Source organism: Pezoporus occidentalis, unplaced genomic scaffold (genome assembly GCF_034315485.1).
Source record: "Pezoporus occidentalis ecotype Australia unplaced genomic scaffold, CSIRO_AGI_Poc_V1 ctg6, whole genome shotgun sequence".
Classification (NCBI taxonomy): domain Eukaryota; kingdom Metazoa; phylum Chordata; class Aves; order Psittaciformes; family Psittacidae; genus Pezoporus; species Pezoporus occidentalis.
The window spans coordinates 7,034,973-7,054,734 of NW_026915943.1; the positions used below are offsets into that span (position 1 = coordinate 7,034,973).

The window sequence follows — 19,762 nt, forward strand, 5'->3', positions numbered from 1 at the left end:
GCCATGTTAACACAGGAGAAAATGCCATGTTATCACAGGAGAAAAGTGATCCAGCTTCCAGTGAAACATGTCAGAAATTACAGCTGCTTTTTTTCAGTCTGAGCCACTCTCCATGCTCATCCCCTCATTCCACAGGCTTTTATATAAATGACTGCAAGGTAAGCTAAGGACTTGCAGTGTTTTAACTGTTTTGGAGTGTTATGCTGAAGGATAATAGAGTATAATTAATATATGACAGATTCATTTACCCTTCTTACTCACAGCAACATTAAAGGTAGAAAGGAAAATCAAAAACCTGGGAAATAAAGCAGCAGTAAAACATATATGACTAAAACAAATGTTACCTGCATCTCCTGAAGCTCTATGCAATGGTAGTTATTGATGTTCTCTGATGACGCCACAAATTTGATCTGAGTAATAATGTTCCAGTCTAGGTGTCTATGTCTAGCACTGGTATAATAGTTATTATTATTTATAATTTACCTGCAATTGTACTGACGATTCCCACTCAGGGATTTGCATTGAATCAGATGCTGTAAAAATATGCAACAAAAAGCCCACAAACACTGCCTAGTCTAAAGCATTTGGGAAATAAGTAAAAAAAAGTCAGTAATTCACAGATACAGGACTACAGGAAAATGGCAATTTATGAAAATTGTGAGATTACTATGATACAAGTAAGTACAAAGTACATAAATCTGTACATTTTAGTTAAGGTGTGGGATGTTTGTCTCCATGGGAGAGTTAGGAAAAACTTGTATTCTGCATGCCTGAAGTAAATGGAGAAAATATTTACCTTTATCTGTCCTTTTTCACAGGGTTCACTGCACACAGATCTGATGATGTTATTTTTCTCTGACCATATTTCATCATCGTCCATTTTCAGCTCACCATTGTCCCAGCTGCCAACATTGATATAATCAAAGTAGTCCTTCCCCATTTTCTTAAAATTCATAATTTCATATCTTTGGAAACAGAAAGGGGAGACATAGCTCAGTTGAAGACATCATGAAACGTTTCAAATTAAAGGAACACTGTACAGTCAATATCAAGCTTACTGAAATAAAGAAGACAAAATTTCAAGCATTATGTTTCCTTTAAGTCTGTCCCAATGATTTTTATGATATATTTCCTTTCCTTTGTATTTTGAATCATTTTCTTCTATTTGAACGCTTTGGGGTTCAGTGACGGAGCTTCTGAGAATGACTGTGCTTATTTCAGGAAAACAGTGAAATGGGCCAGACAGGATTCATCCTGTGTAACTTTCAGCACTGAAGCCAACTGCATAGGGAACCCTAGCTGTACAAGGATCCCTCTATGGAAGATGCAGAGACATCTAAACTTATAATGGCAGTTCCCTATGCTAAGTGCTCCTCACTGTGCAGGTGCTTATTCCATTTATGAGAGAGGAAGCCTGGAGACAGTTGAGCTTGTAAAGTGAGGTTGAAGGAACCTAGGCTTGTGGGATCAAAAGAAACCTCCCTTACTGTAATAGCGCAAGATGCAATTTGGTGTGGCACCAGGAAGGAATCAGGCATCATTTGTCAGCCACAGCCTCCAGGAATATGGGTCTTGATTGAGGCTTCAGGGAGATCTTATCAAGAAGAACCTTGTTGTCCAGGCATTTGAAAAATGATGTTGAGATTTGCCTTTTATTTTCTTTTTCTTCTACAACATTGCAGCAGCAAATGCTATTGTCTGCCATCCACACAACCCTCTTCATTTTTATATGATTCCTCAGTGAGCAGAACACATTTAATTCATTGTACAATATGGCATGGAAAAGGAAGAGTATTCATGCCTCAGTCCTCAGCTGCTTTTGAGTCAGATCACCTCTTTATCCGTGAACAGAAGGATTAGGAGCAGAGCTAGAGCTGATGAGTTTTTAGGTTCATGTTCCTCTTCCTCCTACTTTCTGTTTAGCTCCCACAGCCTTACAGAAAGTTCATGCAGCAGTATAGGACTCAGTAGCCTTCTACCAGCATGCTGAACACCAGGCTATCTTTCTGCCTCACAGACCGGTTCATTTAGCGCTTACTTATAAGGCGTGTTTAGAAAGTTGGGCAAATCCTGAAGTGAGGACGTCATGCTTTTCTTTGCTTCCTCTTCAGTGGGTTTTGCAATAATCTGATTAAGCAACATGAAATTCACCAATGGAAAAAATCAATCAGTATAGATTGAGAAGATTAACACTCATAGGTTTAGAAAACCTGCCTGGCTCATAAATGAGGAGACAACTTTTTCCTGGCAGCAGGCGCAAAATTAGTCCCCAAGGCAAAGCAGGGGTTGGATTAAGAGTGACACTGTCAGAGTGTAGTGAAGTCCAAAGCAGAGGTAAAAGAACCAGCTCATTAAATAGAGCGGTCTCTTAACTAAGATAACCAAGTATCTCTCTTAAGGTTTGAGGAAACACTTTTAAGACTGACAAGTAGTAGTCATACTATATAAAGCATCAATATTTTCCCCATGCTGACATAAAATATATACAGTAAACCTATTCTATAATATTCTCCATCCATGCATCCCAGGATGCTTTGCATCGGGAAACTAACTGTCACAGTTGGGAAACTGACTGGATTGAATGCCAAAATCACACAGAGGCTTGGATCAGGACTGCAAGCAACCTGTGAAAGAAAATGAAAGTGGAGTGTGACTGAATGGGCAATATGACATTAGCAATACCATATGATTCTTGAGTTTTTCCAAAAGAAGAAGAAGTCATCAATTTATTGATTAATGATTAATGATATAATCAATTAATGATACTCCTGGAGTTCGGAATATTTCACTTTCCATGCTGTATAAAGAAGGAAATGACCATGGCTTTGAGAATGACCTGATCAGATTGGAGATGTGAATGCCATACGGACACAACTGAATTGAACCCAAATAACACACACACAAATATGAATTAACAGGCTTTTACACATCATTATAAACTCAGGGATTTTGTTTGAGGTTCACAAACACAGTAACAGCCTGTTCAAGGATCAAACAGACTAACCGAAAAGTGAGCCCAGAAGCAACTGTGGAGTCTATTCAACATTGTCATGTCACTGTAACACTCCTCTGAGTATTGTTTTGTTATAGCTGTTGATTCAGAGATTCATGGGCAGATAAATGAAAGTACTGCCAATGCTTAACAGGCCACAGGACCTAAAACAATTCTGTCTCCAGTAGCAGTTCCATGCACACATCCCAAGGGTAATACTGGAAAGAAATCTAACAAATTATATAACCTATTGTCTCAATATGTTTATTGTCTCTTCTCTGGGTAGAACAGCATTGGTGGACTAATAGTAATAGCCAGACTCAGTAAGAAGTCCATTTCTATAGCGGAGATTCAGGAGCCACTGGATTCCTGGAGCTACCTTGAGGTACCACAGAGGCAGTTTGTCACATTAGGATAGGAGAGACCAGATGGTGCAATATTGTATTTCCAGCAGTGCCCTAGACACAGTGTAAAACACTCTTTTCAAAACTGAAGTGCCATGAAGTTGCTGAGAAACCATATTTTATTGGTAGTACAGACAAAACGTCAGTATTTTGTTTTTCTTGCCTTCTCTTGCTTTCTTGATTCCTTCTGTGGAGTTTCAATAGTATTTGCAGATAGTTGTTAGTCTTCCTGAGAAATCATGGGTGTCTCTTCTATTCTCATTTGTTTTTTTCATGTATTTTGTCTCACATAAAACAAGCCCTTCTCTAAGATCAACATACACATAAAGGACTTTGGGATAGGGCCAGGATTCAAAGCATCTTGTGGGATTAATCATCTGTTGTATAATATCAACCCCTTTTTGCTATACATCAAAATCCTGAGCTATCTAGGTCAGAAAGGCTTTTATATTCTGATTTCCTGCTTAACACTACTACCACAGTACAGCTGCAAGGGTTTAGATTTCTGCTTTAAAAAGTCGAGATGCAGCTATCAACACAAGTGAACAAGACAGATGAGTTGTTCCAGTATGATTACACCATCTCCCAGCTGTTGCAAATAGTGTTTGAAAGTGTTCAAAAGACTATGAACTACTCAAAACCTGGGCATTAGAGATGGAGCATCTTATAAAGGCTTAACATGAAAAAGTACATTTAAATTCAGTGTTGGCTAATTTAAGCACACGGACTGGATTTAATGATGTGACTGTTATAGAGGAGAGAATAAAGAGCTGTGTTTCAAAAGCAAACACACAGGGACCACTTTGTCACCACACACAGTTTGAGTAGACAGAGCACTACTGTATCTCACACAACTCCAGTCAGGCTGGACTTTCTTGAAGTTGAGGTACCTCAAGGTGGTCAATCAACATGATGTCCCGATGCTACTAGAAACACTATTGTCCTACTGTGACTGAGCAAATGGCTGCACATGATATAATTCCTTCATCATCATTCTTAGAATTGACTTTAAAAAGACCCAAGACATTCAATTAAATTCCTTGTAACAAATGGAATTAAATGGCGACTGTTAAGCATGCCAACATGAAGAAAAAGTAAAGCTAAAGATTTCTTTGCAACATTTAGATATTGTCATTGGTGTTGTCATGCCACATATCATTTATTTGTGGCAGCTTTCAGTGTTTCTGTAAGAAATGAGTGAAACAGACAGGAATAAGGCAGGATGCAGCCCACTGCATCTGAGCACCAATAAAACCAAATGGGAATCCTTTAAGAAAAGTCCAGAACAAGTCTTTTTAAAAATAATTTGGTCAGAGAAATCCAGACTGAGCACTTTTCTTCAGAATTCAGCAATTTGTAAAAATAGAAAAGTTTAGCGGAAGTCAGCCTTGTTCACCAAAACGGGGCTGAAAATAAATTTCCATCTGAAATTTTCCTGGAATTCTGCCAGTTTGCGTCTGAGTTCTCCTACCAGCCCACAGTGCATTTCCCTAGAGTCTGAGTCTAAAGAGTTTGAGAATTCGTGTCTCCAGACACACAAACGGACTGCTCTGTATGTGGTTGTCCTGCTCTCTTTTGGGGAGAATGCTGACTTTACAGGTTTTCAAATAAAATAAATAAGGAAAAAAAAATCAGTTCTTAAATTGCAAAAATTTTGGAAACATCAAAATTTTCTAACCAGTAGATTTGTCTTTTCCTCAGAAGTTAATGCTTTCCTTTCAGTTCACATGAGTGGGAGAAGACAAAATTTAAATGAGTGTACAGGATGAACAATTTTCCCTCTAGTTTATATGGTGCCATCACAAAGACATTTAAAACCTTCCCAATAACATAAGACAAAAAAGGCTGTCCCAATAAAACCGGAGCAAAAGCAGTGACTTACTTATCGAAATATAGGGAAAAAAAATACTTTGACCATTATCACACTTGCTGTTCATTTTCTTAGAGTTCAATAGGCAGAAACCCAGGAAATAACCCTCATTATACTTTTTAATGTACATTTATTTGAATGCTTCATATACATCATAGAAAAAGAAAAACTTGTATTTTATTTCATAGATGTATATATGTATACATGTATGTAAGTTATCAGCAAAAGAAGCTTTGTTTAAATTCAATTTGGTTTATAGCAGCACAGTATGAATTGATAGCAGTCTGTTATGCAAATGGAAATGCTTTAGTTGAGAGACATGGAAGCAGATTTTCAATAATTCTGATGGGAAAAAAATCCCAGACAAATCAATGCAAAATTTCTGATATTGTTTTACCTTTCTTAACCAAAGAATGATGTCTGTTATGATTGCTTATTGCTCAATCAAACTCATATATTCAAGCACCTACAGTGAGAGAGAGAGCAAGGCTGTGGTGGCTGTCATGGCCTGTGAACATGAAGTTGAAAGTCTGGTGGTTTGTAGTAGTAGTAGTACCTATAAATTTTAGAGATGCAAATGCAGATTCATGTAGAAAGATTGTATAGCTCAAAGTTCACATCTTGAACATGAAACATCATTAAAAAAGGCACATTAAAAAAAGTTATTTTGGAACAATCAGTACAGAAAATCAGGAAATGTGAAAATAAAAGTATGAGATCTTAGCTCTCTACTATGCACATAGTTAACATATCCAGTATTAAACAGTCTGACAGTGTCAACATTACCTTCCTGGCGAGTCACCATTCTCATCAAACAATATCATGTCCCCAGAGACTCCAGTAAAGTTAGTCTTCATAAGGGATTCCAGGAGCTTCCGACCATCGATAGGCTTCATGGCATCACAGAGGCCCACGTAGCCTGGACACAGCGACATCTGCATGTTGTGGAGCCCATACGCCATTGAGTATATTGCATTGATTACAAAGCCCATCTTAGAGTCCTGAACGTGCTGTGTCCTCAGAGTCATCTGGCCTATGGGGAACATCACAAACTGGGTAGTTAGTGCATGGGGTAGAAATACAGTGATGTTTTCAGATATCTGTTGGTGGGTTGGTTATTCGTGGTGGAAAAAGTCCTGTGAAATGTCTTAAGCAGCTCATAGTAGATGCTGTTACTGGGGCACACAATGATTATGCTAAAAAACAAAAAGGCATGAAGGAAGAGCTTCCCCTTAAATATTTTACTACCCAGCTGATGCCTTTCTCTGTGCAGCTTCACATGGGTTGTTTTTCAGCTATTTCTGTACCATGTGTTATTTTTTAAAGCACACATCATGAACATTATAAAACATTTTGGGAAATCCAGGAATTTCCCCCTGCCTGCAAAAATCTCTCCAAATTCTTAGAAATCCTTTGCTGAAGTGTAAGTGCTAACTTGGGGTCTATTCTGCAATGACTTTGCAGTCAACACTTTTGTTTCCGAAACATGGTAAGCAATCCTGTGCAGACAAAACAACTGCTTTACTGTACCAAAAGTTCCTCTGCTAACAGCTCTCCTACCTCTGTATTTCTTGCTCCTCTCTATTTACAAAGTGAAGATAATGGTGCAGTGCAGATGAATGTATTAAAATGTCTGTGAAGGGTTTGATGATGTGGCTTAGGCAATGACTCTGTTTAACTGGAATTGGTAGACCTTATTTTGTTTGGCTTTTAAAAGGTAATGTCTGGATTTCTATTTTCTATTTGAGCTTCTGTGAAATGCACAATAAAAATTCATTCAGCAACACCCTGAAGGCCTTTATTTTATAACCCTGTGTTACTAATGACAGAGATTTACTCTGTTGGCAGCACCAGTCCAGCTAAGGAAGAGAAAGCTGGAGGTTTTCTGCCTCATATGTCGTCAGCAAAGCTGCCAGCTGCACTCCAGCCACCGCATCTTTAATACTGGGGAAGTGAGAAGAGTCAGAGATAAAGCAATTGCATCAGTAGCGCTGGGGATTTGTCAAACACCTGGAAAGATTTGGCTCTGGAAGGAGGACAAACAAAGAGCGCTACTAGAACAGTTACTGTCCTTTTATCAGTCAAGCACCAGCCCCTAGGAGCTGGAGAGGAGGATGGAGATTACACCTGGCCATCTGGGCTGCAGGAGCAGCACAATGTGAGAAGTAATTTGTGCCATGAAAAGACTGATGTAGAAACAATTTTTTCCTTGAAAGAAATGAAGACTAACATATGACTCCGAGGATGGCACTTGTTTAGCTTAACAATGTCCATCCAGAAGACAAGCATACAGTCTGATGTCTAGGCACCTTTTGTGGAGATGGGTAAGAATCTCCAGCTGGTGATTGATCTCATCATACAACAAGTACATCTACAAGCTCACATTTTCAGTAATGAACATCACCACGCTGTTCTAATCACTAAAACATTTTGGAGTAATGAAAACATCAGGAAAGGCAACAAAGATACGTAGTTTGAACTGAAAATCACTGTGTAGAGGTCAGTAAGTGAATAAGGGGACTGAGAGTTCCCTTTTTCCCTTGTTTCATGGGAGAACTGGCACTCCGAGTTCCAGCCAACCTCAGGAGCAGTGATTAACGCTGTGGATACTTAAATGACAGCAGCTTGAAATATTTGTAATGGAAAAAAAAAACATTAGAAATAGCACACAGCATTGCTCATTTGTTCTGTTCTACCAAGGTATTACTTTTTCCTAATTAAAAAGTAATAAGCATAAAAACTGCAACAGTGCTGTACATGTAAAACCCATATTAATTGAAATTAAGTGGAAAATTGAACAAGCCTACTACATTGCAATACACAAAACATGGTTTAACCAATTATTCATCCTCACAATTAACAGCTCACAAACTATACAGTTAATTATAGTAGCCGTTAGAATGAATCAGATTTGCATCAGCAATAGTATTTATTATAAAGAGTATTCTAGCTTCTTTATTGCATATGATTACTTAAAAACGTAATAGCTTAATTCTTTCAGGAACACTCTCCATTGGGCTTTGTGCTTCAATTTTACAGCAGTATTATTCTGGCTTCCTTTAAACACAGCCTCTTTCAGTTCACCTGATCATTTGTAATGAGGCTGCTTAGCTCTTCACAGAAGCTGCTGGCAATTGCCAACAGAGTTGTGAGAGAATTAGCTGTTATGAGAATTTTAATATACTTCCTGCAGCTGGAGAAAACATTTCCCTGAGATATTAAAGCCTCACTTTGCTATACAGGGGCAAATCCCACCTGCCAAGCCTGACTGTCAGTTTGCAGTACTTCAGGAATCTTGTGGTTAAGGAGAACATCTCAAAAACTGAGACAAAAGAAGATTTTTGCTCTTCAATTTACAATAATGTGGTCTTTAAAAATGCCGGTATTAAAAAGTGGTTAAGTCTGAAAGTGGCTTTCAACCCATTTCACAAAGTACTTAGGTACATTAGACTTGACGCATATAAATAACATTATTTACCTCAATGATCCTATGAGTGGTTGTAAGGGAAGGCTGAACACTCAAGATAAAAAGCAGTCTCTCAGCCAGAAAAAAAGAGTAGAAATATTTTAAATCTATTTCTGCAACAAGTGTTATTTAGATAGCTTTATTAAACACATTGTCCATTTAAATGTTAGAGTCTGGTTTTCTTGTTAGAACTCAAACACGTACTCTTAAATTTATACAGAAGTGTGTCTTCAGTCAAGAACCTTTCCTGACACAAGATCAGCATGAGATGGAAGGGTGGCATGGATAAATTTAATGATGATTACTCCAGTAATGTCCAATAGAATTGACTTTACTGATTAAACTCTTAATAACGAATAGTGAAAAAATCTAATAGAATTTGCGGAGTTCCTACAGAGTTACTGGGCAGTGAATAAATATTGAAGAATGGGGTTGACTGAAGAATAGGGTGGATTGGAGAAGGGGGTTGACTGAAGAATAGAGTGGATTGGAGAAGGGGGTTGACTGAAGAATAGGGTGGATTGGAGAAGGGGGTTGATTGAAGAATAGGGTTGTATATAAGTAATTTCAAGGATGTTAGGCTTTGTTAGCGACTATAGAGAAAAGGAAATTACTAAAATAAGCTTTGCCAGAACAGACTGGTGGTTATTGATATGATAACGATCTTAAAACAAAGTGATGAAGAAATTACCGCCAGGGGTCCCAAAGCCCACTATCACATTTTAGTGAGCATGCAGGAGGCATTCTCTGAAAGTACAATGTAATGTATGTAATCTAATGAATATGTATGTTTAAAGACAATATAATCACAGCCTGGTTGATGCTTGGACAAGACACGCTAGGAGGAGCAATTCCCCTGCATCTCCCAGCACTGCAATAAAGGATACTTGCTTGTCAACTTAAACTTTGTTGGTGAGTTCCTGGAGATTTCTCTGAATCAATATCCACAGACTGTAACCCATATGCTTATTTATAATATCCAGATTAGAACTCTTTTCTATTAGGGTTAAAAATCCCATATCTATATGAGATTTCCTTTTCTCCATCTTGACCATTCCCATACGAGAAAAATTTGCAAAGAAGAAAATGCAAACATCTTGCTTTCCTGTGGGCTGGGAAAAGTCAGCACGTTGCTGTTTAATCTTGGCTTGTAGCAATAAGCAGGACATGTTCAAATGAACGTATGAGCTCAGATGTGGGGCTTTCAAAACCAATCTCCAAATTGTTCCTGCATACTGTGCTTTGGTTTGGACTGGGTGTCACAGTTTGGGAGCAACACAATACATTTCTTTTGAAAGGCACTGAAACAGATGAAGCTCCCCAGGAAAGCTCCTAATGACCCAGAGCTGCAAAAGGATGTTCAAACCTTAGGACCAGGATACGGCCAGTTTAGAGTAACCTCCCCTGAGCTGTGAATCCTTTTTGGCCCACAGAGTTTGCAGCCAGACTCAGCATCACTCCCAGGATGCTGCAGACAGCAGGAACTGGGGGTACCAAGGTGACCATGTATGTGGGTCAGGTACAAAGCTGTGTTTCGTAGGTCTTCAGTTCATTCTTACTGCAATTCTGACAGTCTTAAGCACCTTTTCTGTGGTAGGACTGAACAATTTTTTCAGGATTGAATAGTTGATATTATTCACAAACATTGTTTGGAATAATATCAACTATTTACGAATCTGTGCTGAACTTAGTCATTATGTCCAAATGAGTGTAGGAAGTTATCTGTACTGCAGTACCTCAGAACCAATAAGTGTTAACACTGTATCATGGCAATTACTACAGAAATAAAAACAAAATTCTGCCTGACTCAATTAAGTTGTACAAGGCAGCAGAAGAATGCAGTGTGAATCAAAACAGACCTAATGAGGACAGTGGGACAGCACTTGCAATCATAAATGATCAAACATTGTAGAATTCTCTAAAAAATGGGGGAATTGCAGCAGTTAGAGCACACGCACAGATCTCTCAATTCTGCTCTGTTTCTTGTCTCACACTTGTCCAAGTAATTTTGGTAAGTAAATAAGGGCTTATCCTATTATTTTCCAAGATGTGAGATCATGAGATATCCCAGATTTGAAGTCATAGCCAGTTCTGTCTAAGAAATATTACACAGACAAATCTCCCTTCTGTGCCAGTTCTGATCATCCATTCATCCATCCATCCATCCATCCATCCATCCATCCATCCATCCATCCATCCATCCACACATCCATCCTTCAGTTTACTATCTATAATACTTCCTTTCTACTTCCTTTCTACTACTTTTTATTGATAATCTTTCTTTAGACTAAATATTCCTCAGGAAGAGGATTACTTTTTATTATCTTCCTGGTTTTCCTCTGCTTAATGCAATAGGCTTGTTATTGACTATTGCACTGTCTGAAATTAAAGTAAAATTATCCTGGATTTCATGGGAAATATAAGTATGTAAATATTTATTCTATAGATCATTTAGGGATCTAAATATACAGGATTCAGGTGAGACTTTGCAATATGTTTAAATGCATTAAATGTCAGCTTAGGAATTTGCTGCCACTGGAGCAGGTGGTTAATAACCATGCTTTTTCCTGGTCAGATATATAGTCTGGGTATGTCTGTCTTTAAATTATTGGATCATAGAATCACAGAACACCAGGTTGAAAGGGACCTCAAAGATTATCTAGGCCAAATTTTCTTGGCAAAGCATCACCTAGACTGGATGTCTGAGCACCCTGTACATCTGAACCTTAGAAGTGTCCAATGCTGGGGAATCCACCACTTCCCTGGGAAGATTATTCCAATGGCTGATTGTTCTCATTGTGAAAAATGTTCCTTTTGTGTCCAATTGGAATCTCCCAAGGAAGGGTTTGTGCCCATCACCCCTCCTCTTTTCCATGTGATTCCTTGTAAAAAGGGAGTCTCCATCTTCTTTGTAACCACTCTTTAACTACTGGAACATGGTGTTAAGGTCTCCCCTGAGCTATCTTTTCTCAAGGCTGAACAAAGTCAGCTTTCTTAGCCTTTCTTTGTGATTGTGAGACTTCCCAATTCTCTGATCAACCTTGTGGCTCTTCTCTGCACCCTCTCCAGAGGGATACAAATACCTTGTCTGTGTGTTCCCAGCTTTATGATAGGGCTGTAACTCTAACAAAGGTGAAGAACAGCCTGAGAATGGTATAAATTCAGAACATCCCGACATGCCTATTTTCTGCCCATGTGTTTGGGAGCGATGCACTTTAGGACACTCCAGCAATATCACAGGAGTTATCCTAACTATGGGCTTTGCCAGGTGATCACACACAGCTCTACTAAGCAATATCTTGTGAAACAAGGCTTGGGGCCATGTGAAGGCAAGCTCAAGTACATGCACGCTGATGGAGCCTGAGGTAAGGCAGACTGCTAGCATGAACCAGGGAACTCATCTGAGGAGCTGGGCAGGGATGGCTTCGAAATCAGCCTTTAACCAGTGAGTAGCCATGCAGAGACTGCCCAGCACTAAACTCCTCATCCAAATTTGGTTTATTTTCCGTTGTCACTTCTCCAAAACACAACTATGTTGATGATGGAAAAGGAATCACCTTCTTTGACCAGGAAAGTGATTCCTTTTGGCAGGGGTTCATTACTTGGATCTATGTAAAAAACGTTAGTGTACCAACCCAAGAAAACCCATAAAGGAGCTCACAGTCCCACTGCAAGGTGAGCTAGCTCTTGACACAGAGAGTGTGGAGTTCTTCTCACGCTTCAGCATTCCTCCCACAGAACCCAGATCCAGCTGCCCCTGCAGATCTGTTGTTCTAGCACCTTCTGGGAGCAGAGCTAGAAGGAACAGTCAAGCAACCTGCCTAAAACATCCCCTTTCTCCCCCAGGTGTGGAAAAACAAGACAGAATCAACCCAAATCTTGTGGGAAATGCTGAAATTTCACTGTTGCTTCCTGTACTTAGCATGCAAATAAACAGAAAACATGCTTCAATGAAATTCCTTATTTTATGGATTTTTGATGGAAAACCTGTCATTCCTCTTTTATTTCCCCTCTAGTTTTTACCCTCAAGGAAGATGAAATACAATTTTTTTCTGTTTGCCAGCTGGTGACATTACAAAGCCTCATCAAGCAGGGCTGTTAAAAGAGTGCAAAATAACCATGGTTCAATGTGCTTTTCCTGCTTTCTAACTTTTCCAAAGCTGAGAATACTTTGAGTTTGAAAGAACTGGGAAAGGGTAAAAAGAAGAGTGAAAATAATTTATATTCCAGACAGTCGTCCCGCCCCCCCTTATTTCATTCTCTGAGGAGAAACAAGAGAATGAAATATGGGACAGAATATGAGAGATATATTTTTCAAAGTACAGAGCAGTTTGTTTGCTATGCATCAGGTTTAACACTGCAGTAAAGATAAATTGCTAGTTTTATTTGTTTTATTTTAAAATTTCTCAGTAATGAGAATGTTGTTTTGACAAAATCCTAGGGGACATCAAGAGGAAACCAGAAATATAACCTAAAGTCTCCAACTATCTCATAATGTTTCTCCAGTATTAATTAACAAACTGGTTTCTATGTAGTTTATATATATATGTAATTAAAATAATTCAATCCTTTGTGTTAATTTTTGTTTTGAGAGACAAGAGGCCAACAGAACAGAGTTCTAATTATGCCAGCAAATATGTCCCATATTCGCTTTCTGCTGGTAGTATTTGAAGTTCAAGCCAGCCAGCAAATGTGGGGGTGTTTTTCCCTTTTTCATTTTGCCTTAGTTAATATCTCAAAAACAAAAAATCAGGACAGCAGACTAATCTTTGCAACAAAGACACATTAGTGCCTGTCTGCTGCAGAATATTGTGTGTGATTTTGGTCCATCATGGGTCCATGCTGTCACAGTTGTACTCCTTGGGAACACATCAGCAACCTTCTTGTGATCTGCATGTCCTGGATGGAATGCCACTAAGTTAGTCATTCCAGAAACATGCATGTCTCCTCAGTGAAGAAATGAGTGCAGTCTTATAAAGTTGAGGATAGGTTATACATACGAATCAAGTTGAAGCATAATGTTCATATCTAATTAATGTATCATTGTTTAAAGACACAAAATATCTAATTAATGTATCATTGTTTAAAGACACAAAAACATCTTCTTTTGGGGCGTTTTACAAAACCTGTCATCAGAGCTTTCTGTTAAAACAACAAGAAAGAAAAAAGTGACTTTGAGTTCTCTGTTATTTATGAGGTTCCAGGTGTGTTTTTCTGCTAAAGATCAAATGCAATAGTATATTTGTTTATTTATTTTCCTAATTTCTATGTGGGAAATTTCATGTAGTCCAAGTGTCCTTTTCCATTCAAAATTAATACAAAACCTCAAGATTGAATTTAATATTTTCTGAAAAGTAAATTCCAAGTTAAAAAAGAAGAATATTTTGCAACACTGGAAAATGTCATTTTGTTGCTGAGGCAAAAAGCATGGCATAACAGTAACAATGAAACAATATAAAAGCAAATTATAATCTTGAAACAAAACACTTCAGTGTTACTGAAACAATGAAACCAAAAATTACTCATTACAGTGCTTTTCTTTCAAAGTGTGTGTCATTGCATCAACATGCTACTATAGAACATTTGTCAATTTGACGAGCATATATCTTCCGGTAAAATCCACTCAACAAATGCTTTTGACCAATTCTAACTCACTCTAAGCAGCTGAAAGCCAGTACAATACTGTTACACTTAATGTGATAATTATCATTAAAATGTTAAATTTGAGAATTCCTGAGGGACCAAAGTCAGCGTCCTGAAATCCAGAGAGGACTTTCAAAAGATTTCTTCCAAATACTTGATTAACTTTGGTATTTTACATCTATTTAAGCGTACTTGAACAAGGCAAGCCCGGAGCTCTCACAAATCTGACTAGAGCACTCCTTGGGCACCTACAAGCCAGTGGAAGTCTGCCTTCTGTTCTCAAGTTCAGTAAAATCAGCAAGAAGAGTAACATTAAGTCCTAGGACAAAGCAAGTAAATGAATATCTATCTCTTCACACCATTTTCTTAACAGCGTTACTATCCTTTCACCTTCTACAGAATTCAATTTCTTTGGTCCTAAATTACCATGAAACACAACCGCTACAGATGCAAAAGCACATTAAATGCGGGCAGACTGCTGAGAGAAAATGACAGGAACTACTCCAGTTCATCCATCTAATAAGAAATATATATATTCTGAATACAGTGAATTATAATTTACTTTTATTCTTAAGTCTGGAGAGACAGGTTCTACCTGTACAGTGGTATTATTCTCTTCCAGATAATTTTCAAAGTTCAAAAAAGCAGTGAGAAAAAGTATTATATTACAAAGAATAAAAATATCTAATATATGGAAGGAGGAAGGGAGGGAGCAGAAAGTGAAGGAAAAAATAGATGTAACTTTGTAGTTCAGATTTTGGAGGATTTTTGACGGTTTTCATAACAGCAATGAGAAGACTGAAGTTATTCAAGGGTCAAAGTTACAGATATCTTAAAATCAGGATCAATGTATACCAAAAAGTATTTCAAATAGGTATAACAGGATATATGGTAGCTTTTAGTGCCACACTGCTTTTTCCTCCAAGTGAGCCAAAAAAATAGTGACATGTCTATGTCAGTTTCTGGCTCAGATTATATCAGGCTTCTAGGAAATTCACATTTGGAACTATGCCTTACAACTGATCTGCCTTTGGAAATTTCTGGACGTGACCCAGCATCATTGTAAAAGGCAGTGATAAACTGTGTTTGAGCTCCAGATCTGAAACGTGACCATAAAAATGAGGGCTGGGCCATCCTTCATCTCACCAGTGCCCAAGCATGAGATGTAATGTATCAAGTATCAAACTGAGTGACAGACAGGATGTATTCAGGAGAATTAAAATGCTCTAGAATTCACTGTTTAAAAAATAATAACAAATTTTAACTTAATTTTATTTGTTTTCATTTGCAGTAAAAAACCACAAGTGTAGGAATGCTAAATTTGGCAATATGAGTTTTAAATGTGACACGTTTCTTGAAACACAGAAAATACCTTCCATTATGACACCATATATTTTTTTATTGGCTATATTCTGATTAAACCAACTTTGGCATTTGAGTTTACATTTAACCAATAGATTATTAGCATGTTGCTGTGCAAAGACTAGGCAGTCATATTTTATTCCTTAGTTCTCTCTGGAAAAGAAAGGGCCATTTATTAACCTAAATTTCTGTTCAGTTGAAATCCTGGAACTTTCTATGGGTCATTTACACCTCATTAAAAGTAGCTGGAGCTGAATGGGATTCAGCAAACATGTAGATAATTTTTGCATTTACATTTCTGGAGCCTTTCTGTACCTTGAGCTGCAAAACTTGTCTGGTATTTATCCCAAATTACCCTAATCTCCCTTTCTGCAAAAAACCTCACTTTTAATTCTGTTCTTAACTTCTTGGAGATATATTTGTGACCCTTCTCCTGTGTCATTTCTTGAACCCTTTGAAAATGCATTTTTGGCTCAGAAAACCTAAGCGGTCAAATAATGACTGTAATGTCTGGATTTCTGCATTCTGCTAAGACCCATTTAGAATACTGCTCCAAGTCTGATTTTCCCTGTTCACCACTTTAAGTATGTTTGTATTCCCTATAAGCTCTGTCTCTGCTCCTTGCTCCCAGTTGTGTCAGACATGAAGGACCATCCAGAGTGATGACCCTGACAGGCTTGAGAGGTGAGCCTGTACAAACCTCATGAAGTAAGTCCAAGTACAAGGTCCTTCACCTGGGTAAGGGCAATCCCAAGCACACACAGAGGCTGGGTGGAGGATGGAGAGAGAGGAGCCCTGAAAAGAAGGAGTTGAGGAATTTGATTGACAAGAAGCTTGACGTTGCAGCCGTGTGCATTTGCAGCCCAGAAAGCAACCATATCCTGTGCTGCAACACCAGGCTGGTCGAAGGAGGTGATCCCACCCATCTACTCTGCTCTTGTGAGTCCCAACTTGGAGCACTGTGTACAGTTCTCATGTCCTCATCATAAGAGGACATGGAGCTGTTAAAACAAGTCCAGAGGAAACCACAAGGATGATCAGAGGCTGGAGCACCTCCCGTATGAAGACAGGCTAAGAAAGCTGGGGACGTGTAGCCTTGAGAAGAGAAGGCTCTGGAGAGACCTTAAAGCAGCTTCCAGTGCCTAAAGGGGAAGTATAAGAAAGCCAGAGAGGGACTTTACAGGGGCATGTAGTGACAAGAGGGAATGGCTTTAAACTGGAAGAAGGTAGATTTACATTAGATAGAAGGAAGAAATTATTTCCTGTGGGGGTGGTGAGGCACTTGCACAGATTGCTCTGAGAAGGTGTGGATGCCCCATCCCTGGGAATGTTCAAAGCCAGGTTGGACAGGACTTTGAGCAAGCTGCTCTAGTGGAAGGTGTCCCTGCCTGTGGCAGGGGGCTGGAACTGGATGAGCTTTAAGGTCCTTTCCAACCCAAACCATTCTGTGATTCTGTGTTTCTGTGATGTAAGTTTCTTTCTGCACTTACAGTGCCCTCCGTGTCCTGTCTGTGGTTGATCTTTGTGATTATCCAGCCTCCATCATTTCCCTTTGTGTCACCTGCACTGCTGCTTTGAACCACAGTATTTAATGTCAGGACCCTGACATAAATACCTGCACAAATGCCCCATTACCTTCTTTCAGATTCTTGTTTCTTTAGATGATGCTACCATTTTTTTTTGTGTAACCTCACTTTGTCTGTAACCTCTGCCAACCAAACTAAGATGTTGCACTGTTTCATCAGCATCAGCCTCTATCTGCTCTTTCTTGTCTTCCGCTTAGAGCACCAATACTTGGGATTAGTATTCTGGTTTTGCTCTGTGTTTAAGTAAGACTTCAAAAAATGTTGTTCCATCTGTGCCTCTGGCTTTTACACAGCGTGGGAAAAATAGGGTCTCTTAGCAGCAGAGGCAAAAGGATTCATTTAACAGACTGGTAAATGTAATATATATGCTTCTGCTCCTGACTTTTAAGACTTGACTTTTCCCCCTATTGTCAGTTGAGCCAGAGTTTCACAGTTTACTTTGCTTGCATTGGGTTTTGTTTCTGCTCTAAGATACATTTATATAACACCAGGAAAAGGTACTAGGAATTTGAGTTCTGATGGGGACACTTGTCTGTAAGAAAGCAAGTGCACACCTAATCTTCAAAGGTCCAAAGGCAATCAATACCAAAGGATTGGATTAGCCTTTTATGACATGAAGATGGTTGCTGAGTGGAGTTACTCATCTGGATCAGCTTGCACACCTATTTACGAACTTCATTGAATTGTGGCTTTAGAATAATAAAAACCATATCTGACTGAAGCTAAATCCTATTCCTGTACAATCCCTAGTGTTCGGAGGCCATTACACGTCTCCTTTTAAAGATGCATTTTAAATTCTTTGCCCTGACTCTTAGTGTTCAGAGGTGGCTTGTAGCAGCTCTCCTGTGGCATGGAACTGATTACACTGAAAATCAAGTCAGGTAAGCCTGCAAACTCCTCACTTTCTGTAGTGTTCCAGCTGGGCAGAAAATCAATGTACTTAGCAACAGCCCTGACACCCTTTTGGATTAAAAGTGTGTTCAGATCTGTAAATGAAAAGCGAGCTTGATGCTAAAATTTTCATCTCAGTGTGAAGGAATGGAGCCTATTTGTCTTGATAGAATGAATGGAGAAAAAATATTTTGGTTTATCATTTCCTATCGGGGTATTTTACATTAAAATGAATTTGAATTTTGTGAAACCCGCCAAATAAAGAGAATTCAAAATAAAACCCCAAAATAAAAAAATTAATGAAACCTCACTATTCACTGTATTGGCTTTATTAACTTGTGATTACATATATTTTCTGTCACAGAGGTAAATGTAACTTACTATTACACAGGGCAGGGATCATCAAAGTAAAACAACTAAATTCATACCTGGGACATACATGAAGTCAATCTTACAATCAGACATCTTTCATATCTTTTTGTACTTATTTTCTTGCTGTTTGAATAAGTTGTTCATACTGTTAACTATTCTTTTTTTTCATGGCAGAGCAACCAGGTTGTGCAGAATAATTCCCCCCCTTTTTTTTTTCCACTAAAGTAATGGTTATTGCTTCTTTATAGACACCTCCATTTAACATCGACCTCATCTGTCAACACCAATCAGCTTTATGTTCATCTTTTCATCATTATCCCAAGCAGTAAAGAATGGCTTGGTTTTTGGCACAAAAATGGATTTTTATTTCTATCCAGCACTTCTCAGTAAACTCAATCTCTCTAATTGGAATCCTGAGAAACACTTTTAGCATTTTTTTTCTTAAAGCAGCTGCTGAATAAGAGCATGTATTCAGTGAGATAACCTAATAAACTGATAAACTAAAGTCCTGCTTTCTTATCAAGATAAATTTGAAGTAGCACTAGTATATCCATCATCAGGCAAAAACTGCCAGGTCAGTCTATGCTTGTGACCATTGAGGGCAAGTATCATCTTTTACTGTTGTGAAGTCTGAACTGAAGGAATTTTAGATTCAAGACATGCTTAAAGTTAAGAAACCAAATATGAATGTTGGAATCAATATAAAGACATGATTTTTAAAGTCGTAGGAAAGATAAGAAACTAGGTAGAAATAAAAACTACCATGACAGTCTCAAAAATTCATGTTAATTTTGGAGTTAAACTCCCAACATCAGAATCCTGCAATTCTCAGAGAATATTCTTGTGGTTTTGCTGCTGGTAAACATACAAAGTTGTCTTATTTCAGTATTTTTTTCACTTTATCATACCCCTTGCCTAGTTTTGGGATATTATGAGAAAAACAACACAGGTGTCTTAGCAGTTATGACACACAAAGTTGTGATTAAGTAAATCTGCATGTCTTCTTTCTGGCCAACCTTTGAATTTTCTTTATACAAATTTTGACAGATGGTCTAGATCAAATTCAGAACTACAAAACTGAGTAACATGATGAGTAACAACTTCCTGCGTGAAAACCCCGATCAAATGGACAGTTTTAATTGATTGCTGTGTATAGTGTTGTTAAACTGGGGAAAT

General features: G+C 38.3%; 1 protein-coding gene across 4 annotated transcripts in view; it reads right to left on the minus strand.

Moving 5' to 3' along the window:
• Window positions 1-19,762, minus strand: part of GRM5 (glutamate metabotropic receptor 5) — a 256,806-nt gene that overhangs the window by 37,059 nt on the left and 199,985 nt on the right. For all 4 annotated transcript variants that reach the window (XM_062639091.1, XM_062639093.1, XM_062639090.1 and 1 more), the window contains 2 exons: window positions 6,053-6,299; window positions 797-965 (listed from right to left, as the gene is read on the minus strand). In XM_062639091.1, the coding sequence (XP_062495075.1) occupies window positions 797-965; window positions 6,053-6,299 (416 nt within the window). The remainder of the gene's footprint in view (window positions 1-796; window positions 966-6,052; window positions 6,300-19,762) is intronic.